Source organism: Canis lupus, chromosome 25, assembly GCF_048164855.1.
Source record: "Canis lupus baileyi chromosome 25, mCanLup2.hap1, whole genome shotgun sequence".
NCBI lineage: Eukaryota > Metazoa > Chordata > Mammalia > Carnivora > Canidae > Canis > Canis lupus.
Genome location: NC_132862.1, coordinates 34,439,076 through 34,452,209, shown reverse-complemented (window position 1 = coordinate 34,452,209; position 13,134 = coordinate 34,439,076). Strand labels below are relative to the sequence as shown.

At 36.3% G+C, this 13,134-nt stretch overlaps 1 protein-coding gene across 2 annotated transcripts in view; it reads right to left on the bottom strand.

Annotated features, from left to right (window-relative positions):
* LRP6 (LDL receptor related protein 6) overlaps positions 1-13,134 on the bottom strand; it is a 162,394-nt gene that overhangs the window by 31,682 nt on the left and 117,578 nt on the right. For both annotated transcript variants that reach the window (XM_072798999.1, XM_072799000.1), the window contains 5 exons: positions 12,381-12,565; positions 11,421-11,747; positions 4,479-4,681; positions 2,233-2,444; positions 965-1,155 (listed from right to left, as the gene is read on the bottom strand). In XM_072798999.1, the coding sequence (XP_072655100.1) occupies positions 965-1,155; positions 2,233-2,444; positions 4,479-4,681; positions 11,421-11,747; positions 12,381-12,565 (1,118 nt within the window). The remainder of the gene's footprint in view (positions 1-964; positions 1,156-2,232; positions 2,445-4,478; positions 4,682-11,420; positions 11,748-12,380; positions 12,566-13,134) is intronic.

Sequence of the window (13,134 nt, the reverse complement as noted above, 5' to 3'; positions counted from 1 at the left end):
ACCAACTTTAACATATTTTGGCCACTCTGATAGACATAGTTTATTATTTTAATTTCATTTACCTGATCACTAGTGAGGCCACATAGAGTATTTGGACATCAGAAATCAAAGGGGAAGTGAAATAACTATGATTGTAGACAGAGGTCTGAAGACAGATAAGAAAGTAAAAGTGTATCTGAAGAACCAACAAATGATTTAATTTGTTTAAAACACCAGCAATGTTTAGATCATTTGAGTTTGATGATGGGTCTGTGAAAGGCAAACAGCAATGTAAGTATACAACTAGACTTTTTCTTCAGGTTATAAGACTATTCTGAACATTTTTTTAGTAGCAGTGATGTGATTTAGTAGCAGTGACATGATTAGAAACCATGCTCAGAAAATCAATTTAGGAACAGTGTATAAACTTTCAGGGGGGAAAATCAGCAGGCAAGAGATTTCATTGGCTAGACCTCAGGCCAGAGAAGATGAGAACATAAACTAGAGCAGAAGAATTAGAAAAGAAGTGATGCATTAAAAATATAGGGGATCCCTGGGTGGCACAGCAGTTTGGCGCCTGCCTTTGGCCCAGGGCGCGATCCTGGAGACCCGGGATCGAATCCCACATCAGGCTCCCGGTGCATGGAGCCTGCTTCTCCCTCTGCCTGTGTCTCTGCCTCTCTCTCTCTCTCTGTGACTATCAATAAATAAATAAAAATTAAAAAAAAAATTATAAAAAAAAAGAAATATATTATTTGTAGAGCCCAAATCAAGAAAATTAGGAAATTACTAGATAACAGAGGAACTAATCATGCTGATGGTTGAAGAAAAAGTGCTTTCCAACCAACATGATGCTAACTACCTGTTAGTAAGTAGAATCATAAAGAAATGTGCAAAAATAATACAATGGAAGAAAAATACAAATTCTAGTAACGAATCATCTTAATAACTCAAATTAAAATAAGGAAATACATTTCTTAGGTACCTGAGAGATCACTGCTTTCAATTCGCCGGAGATCTGAATCTGCCCAAAAAAGCTTGCCCAATCTGCTATCAAGGGCTAAAGCAATTGGTTTACTTAAGCCACTGAAAAAGAGGACCTCCCGTTCTGTTCCATCCAAAGCAGCCCGTTCAATTTTGGGAGACCTTTCCTGAAGATTGGTAAAATACATATACCTGAAGAGAAAGGAGAAAACCGTAAGTTCATTAAAATAAGAAACCATACAAAGTGAGAATATTCTTAAAAGGAGTAAAATATTTTAAAATCTTATTTTTAAATGTAGAATATATAATTTTTAAAGGCCATGGGATACTTTTATTACTTTTAACAACAGTAACACAGAGTATATAGAAGTTCTTAGGAAACTAATTTCTTTTTTTCTTTGGGGAGTTAATTTTCATGGATTAATAAAATGAAGTGATGGGGTGCCTGGCTGGTTCCGTTGGTAGAGCATGGGACTCTTGATCCTGGGGTTGTGAGTTCAAGCCCTATGTTGGGTGTAGAAATTACTTAAAAATAAAATAAAATAAAGTGATAGACACAGGCACACCTATGCTTTTGGAACATTACAGTATATATAAATAAAATAATCGTAACCAGAGAGACTTGAACACAAAATTTTAAATTCCTTCTCCAATTAGTCTATTTCATAACCAAAAATAAGTCACATGTGAATTATTTCTTATATTTAACTTCTATAGCTCATCTCTTTCCTATAACTCTTTTGCAATAAGCTACTTCTCTGCTGAACTGCTTATTCATTCAGTTGCAAATAAGTATTATTTACCAAATGTAAAGCTCTGTATTGAATGAAAGAAAATATACTAGTTCTTCTCATAAAGGAACCTAAAGTCTAGTAGAAAATACAACACTGAAAACAAGTAGAAGGTAGAGGACTAAGCATAACTAGAGAGGCATAGGTACAGAGTGCTGGGCATTTGGAAAAGGGGGAAATCACATCTGGCTCGGGTTGGGCAGATCAAGGAAAACTTCACAGAGGATGCTGCAGTGCAAAGGGTCCTGAAGGCATGGTTAGGAATGAGAACTACAGCAATAGTGACTACAGAAAGAAATTCTAGGCAGTAAAATCAGAGAAAGCAAGGATATAAGAAAATGCAGGGGCAGGTGGATGGCGAATATCAAGTTTTTCACTAGAGTACAGGATACTTAAAGGTAAACAACAAAGGAGCAGAAAGGAAGGCTGATGAGGGTCTCAGATGCGAAGATATCTGTGTGCAGCTTCAGCAACATACCCCTTCTCCGGGTTTACCACAATGGCTCGAGGTCTGTCTTGCTCGCCTTTCAGTACCACTCCAATTGATCTCCCATCTAATCTTGTTACATTAATGACATTGGTGGCCTCACAAGTCCAGTAAATGTAGCGGCTATAAATATCAATGCTGAGGTCATAGGGTTGTATTTCTAGGTTCTGATTTGGAACTGAGCTCACAACCACAGTAAAGCCCTAGGGATAGAAAAAGACATACACAGAGAAAATCAGACTCCAAGCTGGGGAACCCTGAGGTGATCACTCACAATGCTTACACGTACATACATGGTTACAAACCTGAGAAGGAAATCTCAAGTCACTGGACATTTCGTACTAATACATTTTGTAATGTGTAATGTGCTTTTCTGCTACCATACATTTCAAATGTTCCCTCTGGTTTTTAATGACATGGGGCAGATAAGAGAGCTGAGGCCATATTAGGTGCTCTAGGAACGTATTAGTGCATTGATAAGAACTGTCTCCTGTAAACAGGAGAGGACAGCAGCTAGAACCACCCCTCAGAAATACCATTAAAGTGGTGGTTCTCAACTCAGGGCATTTCGCACTGTGTGGAGACACTCTGGATTGCCACACCAGGGGGGCATAACTGACATCTAGTGGACAGAGGTCAAGGATGCTGGTAAATAGCTTACTATGTGCAGGTCATCCCACCACAACAAAGAATTATACAGCCTAAAAAATGTCAATTGTGCTGAAGGGAAAAACTCTGTAGAGAAATACACCAATTAGGGCTATAAACCACATCTACCACTCATGTCTTTCTCCAATCCTCAAACCACTGAAAAACAATCTTTTTAACAAAGCAATTAGAGAGGTTCAGTTCATCTGTGTTCTACCTGAATAAGTTATATTTCTTTTACTTGGCAACTCTGAGTTAACATACCCTTTAATGAGGCTATCTTGTTTATCTGCTGTGTCCTTGGCTGTATAGTAACATCTATAATTTCTCTCTACTATTTACCAGCCTGTTAGCTCTGGCTCTATACCGTGGAAGGTGCATCTGTGATATACCACTATAACTGTTACCTCCTTAATAATCCCTCAAGAGCCTCTAAATACATTATTTCCTTGCCTTTTTTGTGGGATATTAAGACATATCAAAAATTAGTAATCCAATCACCCTAAATTTTGATACAGTCAAAATCCAAGATCACTGTTATAAGGAAGACAAATAAGCAAACCCATTCTAAAACTGCTTAGTCACAGAAAGAAAGTCACATAGTATAGATAACAGTATGCAAATTGTGACTGGTATGTAAGTATAGACAAGATTTGATGATAATATTTTCTTCTTCTTTTTTTTAAAGATTTTATTTATTCATGAGAGACACACAGAGAGAGGCAGAGACACAGGCAGAGGGAGAAGCAGACTCTATGCAGGGAGCCCAATGTGGGACTCGATCCTAGGACTCCAGGATCACGCCCTGGGCTGAAGGCAGGTGCTAAACCGCTGAGCCACCCGGGCTGCCCTGATGATAATATTTTCATTCTCACTCTATAGTCACCAAATAATAGCACCCCCCCCATCATCAGGTTAGTGATAACATATCCTAGATGTTTTTTAATTTAATGAGAATGTGTTATATGTTTCCTGTCCTTTAAACTTTTTAAAATTGTTAATAAAAGTGTTATTTACTGAGTCTCTACCTACTATGTAACAGATAATGGGATATGTGCTTTTCATAGTTTTCAGCTAAAGAGTTCATAAGAGGGGTGCCTGGGTGGCTCAGTCAGTTATGCAGCCTACTTTTTGATTTCGGCTCAGGGTCCTGGAATCAAGCCTCATGTCAGGCTCTGCTCTCATCCCTCCTGCCCGGCTCTCTTGCTTTCTCTCAAATAAATAAATAAATCTTAAAAAAAAATATTCCTAAGAATCCTAGTAAGTGACAGAGCAAAGATCAAAACCAAGGTCGATTTGATTTCAAAGCTTCTAACATTCCATGTAAATGAAACCATAGTGGAAAAAACTATATAAACAAATATGAGTGGCAGTGACAAAGTCATTACCAACATATGAACATAAATTTTCCTTATACAATTTTTATTCCAATAATATTATCGTTATCAAGGATTATTAGGAGGAAAAAAGCTACTAGGTCCAGAATTTCAGTTTTTCTTTCTCTCACTCAAGAAATAAGTAAAATAGGGTGGTTGGTTACTGTAATTACCAGGCAAAAGAAAGAGATTTCGAAATGAACCCTGAATTACCTGGCTGCCATCTTCTTGTGCTTTTCGGATCATGTTTTGTCGTGAGTCAATCCAATAGAGTTGCTTGTCCAGTGGGTCATAATCAATGGCCCGGACATTCCGAAGACTGTGGATAGGAAGGATGATGTCAGGGCTCTGCTGCTCATCAATCACCATGCGGTTGATGGCACTCTTTTGACTGAAGAGCAGGAAAGTAGTTGGAGCTTAAAGGAAAAAAAGAGCAAATTTGAAACAAAATTACTCTAAGCCTTGTTATCATCCAAATATTTGATAGCCTATTGTCTGCATCTCATACAAAACAGACACAGATGCTGAAGAGGTAAGGCTGAAGATAAAACCCTTGGAATGTCCCCAGAAACTCTCCTCAAGGTTACCCTAATCAGCACTATGCTACCAAATCAGTTATGAATTTACCCAGTGATACAGGTCTCTAGCCTATTTTGTTCCATCTTGTCCAGAGTTTATAAAAGAGGAAAAAAATATAAAAAAAATAAAGAAAGAAAAAATAAAAGAGGACTTGATTTCAACAAAGCACTGATAAAGATTATCAAAATTTTCATCTACAAAGCAAATAATTCTAACTCTTCCATAACCTATTCTTGTGGGTGGCAGAACCATGGCTTCCACTGGTCAAAGCAGAAATTTCAAGGTTGGTTTTAGTCTCAGCTCTCCCATTAATCTAATCATTTGATCATAACTAAGTTACTGAACCTCTTTGGATCAAAGTTTGCTCTACTCTAAAATAAGGTTATAGCTATCTTGTCCTGCTCACTGAGTTGCTTTAAGAATTTTACAACATATATGAACACACTTTAAAAATTACAAGGTTAGTTATGTCAATTATACCTCAATGAAAAATTATATAAATGTAAAGTAAAAATAACTACTGTTTATTATATCAGTAGTAGCAGTAATAAATTTGGTATTGGGGTTCCTGGGTGGCTCAGTTGTGTTAAAGGCGGCTGCCTTCGGCTGAGGTCATGATCCCAGGGTCCTGGGTATCCCGCATCACCCATATTGGCTCCCTGCTGAGCGGGCCATCAGCTTCTCCCTCTGCCACTCCCTCTGCTTATCCTCAGGCTCACTCTCTTTTTGCCAAATAAATAAATAAAATCTTTTTTTAAAAAATAAGGTTGGTATCAATAGAAATTAAATCCTCATGGATTGCAGATACAAGTTTTATTTTGCATTCTGTGTATGTTATACTTACAAGGAGAGAGAGCCAGTAAAATCTATCTTCCTCCTCTCTCTCTCAAACACATAAAACTAGTAAAAACAAATACTTTATAGTCATTATCTCTAATTCTCATAAAAAATATTCTGTTCTTATGATGTCCTAAATTTATGAAATGGAGAAATGCAATAGAAACTAAATTTCCCATTTCTGGGACTAAGCCACTGATTACTATATAATTACTTTTAATGCAGGAAAATATCTAGAGAACAACAGAATTTTATAGCGCTACTGACAACTTCAAAGTCTATCAGCATTTTGAAAATCTTCATTAAAACATACATATATAAATTCCATAATTATACTCTATTCTTTTGATATTCAGTCATCACCTGAATCCAGTAGAATTTTGTCCTTCTCATGGATATAAACATAAATGGCCAATCCAGAACTCCTTACTTTATTTCCTCCTAACCCCCATTCTTTACAACTCCATTATGTGTGGTTCCCTGGTTTACTTTACATTTACGCTCAAATGTACACTGGCTTCAATCCAAAGAAACTCATTGGTATTCATAAAGAAACTTGGTATTCACAACACTGAAATTCTTTTTTATTTTTTTAAGTGAAGCATAGTTGACACACAATGTTACGTTCACAACACAAGAATTCTGCTTTATGTAAATTCTTCACTGGCTAAAAGCCCATACCCAGTTTGGAAGATTTAAAAGTATTTCAATGATCCCATGGGAACCCTCCATTATCTGGAATCAACTCCCTCACATATTGACTTAACAACTTTTAGCAATTTCAGTAGAATCCATGCCTTAAGTAGTAAAAATACATGTCACAACAGAGTTGCTATCTTTTTTCTTTTTAAAGAATTATTTTTTGGCAGTACTACTTTCTTGTAAATCAAGGAAAGGGGGGAGGGGAGGCTCTAAACTAAGTTTCTAACTGAATAATCACCACTTATACAAAGATGTACAATGAGGCTTAGACTCCAGAGTTTTAGTTGCCAGCTTTTCCTGTGTGGGAAACAATCAAATATATATTTGACTTCTACAATGCACTGGGTACTTTTTTTTTTTTTGAGTCCAGTTTTAACCTTCAATTAGAGTCTACAGTTAGGTGTTCTAGAAATGTAGATTAAGACAAAGCCATATATGGCTTCAAAGAAAAGCTTGTTTCAAAAAGCCTATGGATGACATTAACAACTACAATTAATTGGCTCAATATCTCTAAGAGGGAGCTAATGTTCTGACTTATTTCAGTGAAGACTTGATTAGTCATTCCATGCTTAAAGCGACAAAGAATATGCAATTTTGTAAACCTAAATCCATCTAATTTATATAACCATTAACTCCCTTATCTCCTGCAAAATGGTAATTTAAAAACTGTCATACAGGCTGAGATTTGCATTCTCACAATGAAGACAGCCACATGCATAAGTTGGGGGGTGAGGTGTTAAGTAGGAGGGAGGTTTTCAGCTCTTTGGAAGGTTGTTCACCTGTAGCTTAAAGAGAGGTGATGCTCCTGTGTAAGAACTTCATAAACTAACTATAAGGCCAAGTCCATGCAACTGACTGTGCCATTTGTGCACTGTGCCGTGGGCACTGAGTAGGGACCAAGGTCTAGTCCACACTTCATTAGCCAAGCTATGCACGTGTGTGTCTATGACTGCCCAAAGGAAACATCTTTTCCTAATTTGCACAGTGGTACCATAGAGACCAGCCACCTCAGTACTGAGCAAGGGATTCCACAATTTGGCTTCCTGTTTCTTCCCTAACTTAATCTCTTTATTTACTCTGTTCCAGTGGCACTGCTCCCTCCTCGGGCCTTTGCATTTACTATCCCCTTTACTTAGGTCTTCTCCCAAATATCCACCTAGTTCATCTCCTTACCTCCCTCAGTTCTTGACATAATGTCACTTTATCAGTAAGGATTTCTCTGATTATCATATTTAATGTTGCAATCCTCATCCTCACGTTTTCTTACTCTTAATATTTCTCTGTAACATTTATCTCCATCTAATACATGGTATAGTTTACTTATTTGGTTCAATATCTGTCCACTAGAATAGAAGCTCTATGAGGGCAGAGACTGATGTCTATTTCATCCACTGCTACATTTTCCACTGGCTCAAACAATGTTCAGTATGTAGCAGACATTTAATAAATAATTCATTGAAAGAATAAATGAATACACACACATGATGCAATAAACATTAGATGACAATAACTATGGAGAGCCCTGTGGCCACCACTTTTTAAAGTAAAAGAATAAGATGATTTCAGAGAATTGAGAAGGAAAAGAAACAAACATTTATTTAGGACTTCCAACATGTCCTTTATCATTCTAGATGTTAATCTCCAAAATTATCACCTTCATTTTTAGGTAAGCAAATTCAGAAAGGTTAAGTTTTTCCCCAAGGTCACAGAGCTATCAAATGGAAGATCATATGTATTCTTCCAAGTCCTGTCCTGTCTTCATCCTTTTTTAATAATGATTTCTTGAATCATTACTATTTATCAAGCACTATTCTAGGCACCTAAGATATATCAGTGAAAACACAAAACAAAACAAAAAAGCTACTTCAAGGAGTTTATATTCCAAGAGACAGAGAAAAAGCAGTTAACATAATAAAGAAGTTATAATATGTAAATATTAGAGTACATAAATTATATAGGATATCAAAGAGTGATAAATGTTACAGGAAAAAGAAAAAGCACAGGTAAAGAACACTGGCTAATACATCTCTACACAAATATTAAATAGTACTCATTATAGAAAGAGCATACAACAGAAAGCTTCTTGAAACATTAGTGATCTATCACCAAAAGGTAGCCAAAGACAGATACTAGAAACACTCAGCACTGATTTCTCATAGCCTTCACTCACCAACTAATATGCACAGATAAAAGCAGCTAAAATAATGATCTCCAAAGGTCTTTCCATAGTCCCTTTGTCTCCATCCTCCATTACTACCTCTATGTTCTCCTTCCATTCAAAGTCAAACTTCTTTAAAAAACATACCTCTTTCCCTTTCTCCATTCACATTTTGACCAACTCTATCTTTCACCGTTATTTCCCTGCAATTACTCTCTTTCAGGGTTACTAATAACCTCCTTACTCAAAAATCCAGAAAATTCTATTTTAGGATTCACTTAATCTCTCAGCAGCATTCAACATAGTACTTTTTGGGAACAATCTTATTTCTGATGCCACTATTCTCTCCTGCTTTTCCTTTGACCTCTTTGGCTGTTGCTTTCCCTTCTCAAACTGAGTTCCTTAGGTTACCAGAGGACAGAGGTGAAGAGGTTTGAGAAACTATGATTCACAAAGCCTAAATATTTACTCTCTAGCCCTAACAGAAAGTTTGCTGACCCCAACTCTAAACCTTCTCCCTAAATAATCTTTTTTTTATATAAAGATTTTATTTATTTATGAGAGAGAGAGAGAGAGAGAGAGAGAGAGAAAGAGGCAGAGACACAGGCAGAGGGAGAAGCAGGCTCCATGCAGGGAGCCCGATGTGGGACTCGATCCTGGGACTCCAGGATCACGCCTTGGGCATGAAGGCAGGCGCTAAACCGCTGAGCCACCCAGGGATCCCCTCCCTAAATAATTTCATCCATTTTAAGCATATGCTAGCAATTCCAAAATTTATCTACTATCTCATGTTTCCTCCCCTCTCTCCAATCACCTATTTAATGTATCTATTTCAATGTCCCATAGGAAAATCAATCTAATATGCCAAAAATTAAACTTTTTATTTCATTCTGAAAACTAGTCTTCCTCTCTAGTCTTCTTGTCTCCTATCTAAACTATTCAAACCTAAAATCTAAAAGTCATCCTTGCTTATTTTCCCTTTCTTCCCTCACATACAACCCATTAACAAGTTCTGTTCACTCTAGCTTCAAAATACACCTTTAATCCAGCTTCTTTCCATCACCACTGCTACCATCCCAAGCAAGTCTACCTGATTACCACACCAGTCTAGTTGACGTCCCTGCTACCACGCCTTTTTCTCTTCGAATACATTCTATACAGCAATCAAATCATGTTATGTCTTAATTTTCATAGCAACCTTACATGGTAGTTATTATTCCCATTTACAAATGGGAAATTTAAGACTTAAAAAATTTATGTGACTGGGGGCACCTGGGTGGGTCAGTTGGTTAAGCATCTGCCTTCAGCTCAGGTCATACATGATCTTAGGGTCCTGGGATTGAGCTTCACCTCTGGACTCCCACTCAGCGGGGAGTCTGCTTCTCCCTTTCTGTCTGCCCTGCCCCAATGCCCTACTCACTCATACTGTCTCTCTCTCAAATAAATAAAAATCTTAAAAAAAAAGTTTATGTGACTAGCTGTAGTAAAACACAAAACTAATATGCGGCAAAGACTCCAAATCATTAAACTATCAACTCATACTGTTGTTTTTCACAGCTGAAGCCTTGTGTCTGAACACAATGAATCCTTTCCCATGTGACTTCTTATACTTTCAGGCACATAATAAAGTAATTTCAATAGTTAACTAAATAGTTAATGATTATTATATGTAATATTTGTTATATTATTTAATATATAATTATAGAATATATAAATGTTATATTAAAATATACTTATTTTACATTATTCATATGTAATATTTTCTATATTATAAATATATGTTATATAAAACTACTAATACTTGAATAGTATTAGTTAATCTAATACCCTATAGGAGTTTTGTTACCATCTATGCTAGTCAGTCATAATCCTAACATGTCTCTACCATGAATTTACTCTTTCTTTGAGAAATCTCTATTTCTTTATCCTATCTACCAATTAGTTCTTGTCTACCCAACAAGACACAGGCCTTGGGACACCTGGGTGGCTCAGTGGTTGAGCGTCTGCCTTTGGCTCAGGGCCTGATCCCAGGATCCGGGATTGAGTCCCAGATCGGGCTCCCTTCAAGGAGTCTGCTTCTCCCTCAGTCTGTGTCTCTGATGAATAAATAAACCTTTAAAAAAAAAAAAAAAAGACATGGGCCTTCACATATACTTGAACCATAAACCAACTTTCTCCAAGGCAACAATGTCTGTTTACAGTGTTTTGCTATTAGTGCTGTGTGTATGTGGTTAATGTATGTTTAATATAAGTATTGCTAATATTTAAATATCAGAAGATATTGCAGCCAAAAAAAAAAAAATTCTGGATTCATGACTGGATGAGGAGATCTACTAACATCAATTGAAATTAAGTAGCGACCACCCACTATGTTCAGAGCATGTGCTCTCTAGTTCCCATATATTTACAATGTTTCATACAGGGCTAAATTTACTCAGATGCATTTTCCACCTGGCCTCTTATACACTTCAGTTTTTTATCTTTAGTCTATTCTATGAACTTCAAAGGACAAAGAGGTTGTATTTTGAAGATTCTTTATTGTACTGTTTATACTTTTTTATAAAAATGAATATAAATTATGTATAGCAATGCATGACTGTCTTTTTCAATATGCAATTGTGCATTAGATATTTAATGCTTCAAAGTAAAAGATTTAATTTTTCTATAACAATTTTTCTATAACAGCAACTAGCTATCATCAAATAGTGAGTTACAAAAACTTATATTTTTCCATCTTTATTCCTTCTCTTTTGTTAGACAAATGATCAATTCTGGACTTCTACAACTTTTAACCCTAAAAGAACATGAACTACACAGTGTTTTCAAAATCCTGCTTTCTCCTCAAATTCTAGTTTGCTTTGGGGAGAAATGCAGCTTACCACTACAAGTCCTGTTGTCGGCATTAAGAGAGTAGTGGGCAGGACATCCACAAACAAAACCTCCTACTGGAACAGCCAAGCAGAGGTGGGAGCAGTGCCCATTGCTGGAAGCACACTCATTCCAGCCCGCCTGCCGAGAGGAGTGAAAGACGAGGATGTCCATCACATAATCCAAATGGCCCTGAATGATGGTGCGGTTTTGGCCACTGGTTTTGTTGGCACGTTCAATGCTGCGTCGGCTCCAATCGGTCCAGTAGATGTAATCTTGGTACTGAGTTAAGCCAAAAGGATGAGGCAAATCATCTGCTATAACTTCACGGTTGAGTCCTATTTTCAGAACGGCAGTAGACAGGGGAGAATCAGAGGTATGAAACATGTGAGGGTATACGTCTTATTGGCAAAAAGAAAAAAAAGTTGTAACTCAGAAAATATTACATTTGTAAGCAATTTAAAATAGAACATTTTATTTAAAAGCAATTTAAAAACCAGACCAGTCCTCTGAAATCAATCTATCTGCAGTCTGACCCCATGATTCAAACTTATATTCTTGCTATAAATCACTGAGTTTGTTAAAACTTCTACAAATGGTCTATTTTGACTACAGTCTTACTTTTCTCCATAAGGGTCTACAAGTTGAACTTTTCTTCTTCCTTCAATAAAAAGATGGAAATGAATATACTTATTTTACTAGTACAAAAAGTCACTTCAGGAATATCTAGGGAGTTATAAATTCTATTACAAGCCCAATAATAATAAAATTTCCACAAAATAAAGAGATGCGAATCCAAGTACCTGGCCCACTATTAACAATAATAAACAGGACACAATAAGAGACAGAGGAAGAATCTAGACATTCATATGATGTTCTATTAATAGTCCTAACCAATGGTAAAGAGCAGCCACAGATTTTTACACAGAAAGAACATACTATCTGCCTGAATAAAAAGAAGTACAGCTTACCAAGCATATTCGAAGATTCTATTAAGTTAGTGTCCAGGTCTGTCCAATAAAGCCTCCTTTTAGCATAATCAATAGTTAGGCCATTTGCCCGCCCCACATTTGGAACTAATGTAGTACGTTCACTTCCATCCATGGCAGCTCTGTCTATCTTAGGTTTTCCACCCCATTCAGTCCAATACATAAATCTAAATTCAAAACAACAGATATTTAGCATTTCACTTTTGATTATTTGGGAGAAAGGGTCATATTCATGCATAATAACTAAAGAAAATATACATTAAATCAAAGAAATTGATAAAACAGAATCATGGTTATAATTTTTTCAATTATTTTGGCACCCTCAACAAAATATTTTTTTTCTCATATCCTAAAAAGGAAGTGAGTCAGCTTTCTTTAGTCTTTCCAATGAATTTGTTCCATCCAAAACCCAGAAACTGGAAACAAACCAATGATTTCCTTACTGCAGCTCTTGCATTTATAAATCTAATATTCAAGATACCAAAAAATTAAAGCTCTAAGCTCAGAATCTGATTTCATTTCTGAATATTTTCTTTTTATATTTTTCCAAACACAAGTAATTTGAGTTTTCAAATTTTTAGACTTCTTTTTTGACTTGCATAATCACTCTCCCCAAAAACAAGTTGCAGGAGTACATCAAAGGTAAAACTTAATAGCCTTTAAATGAAGTTAAAAAGCAAAATTTGAAATGCATTTGGTCACACAGTGTAAGGATACATACTATATGTATAAAAGC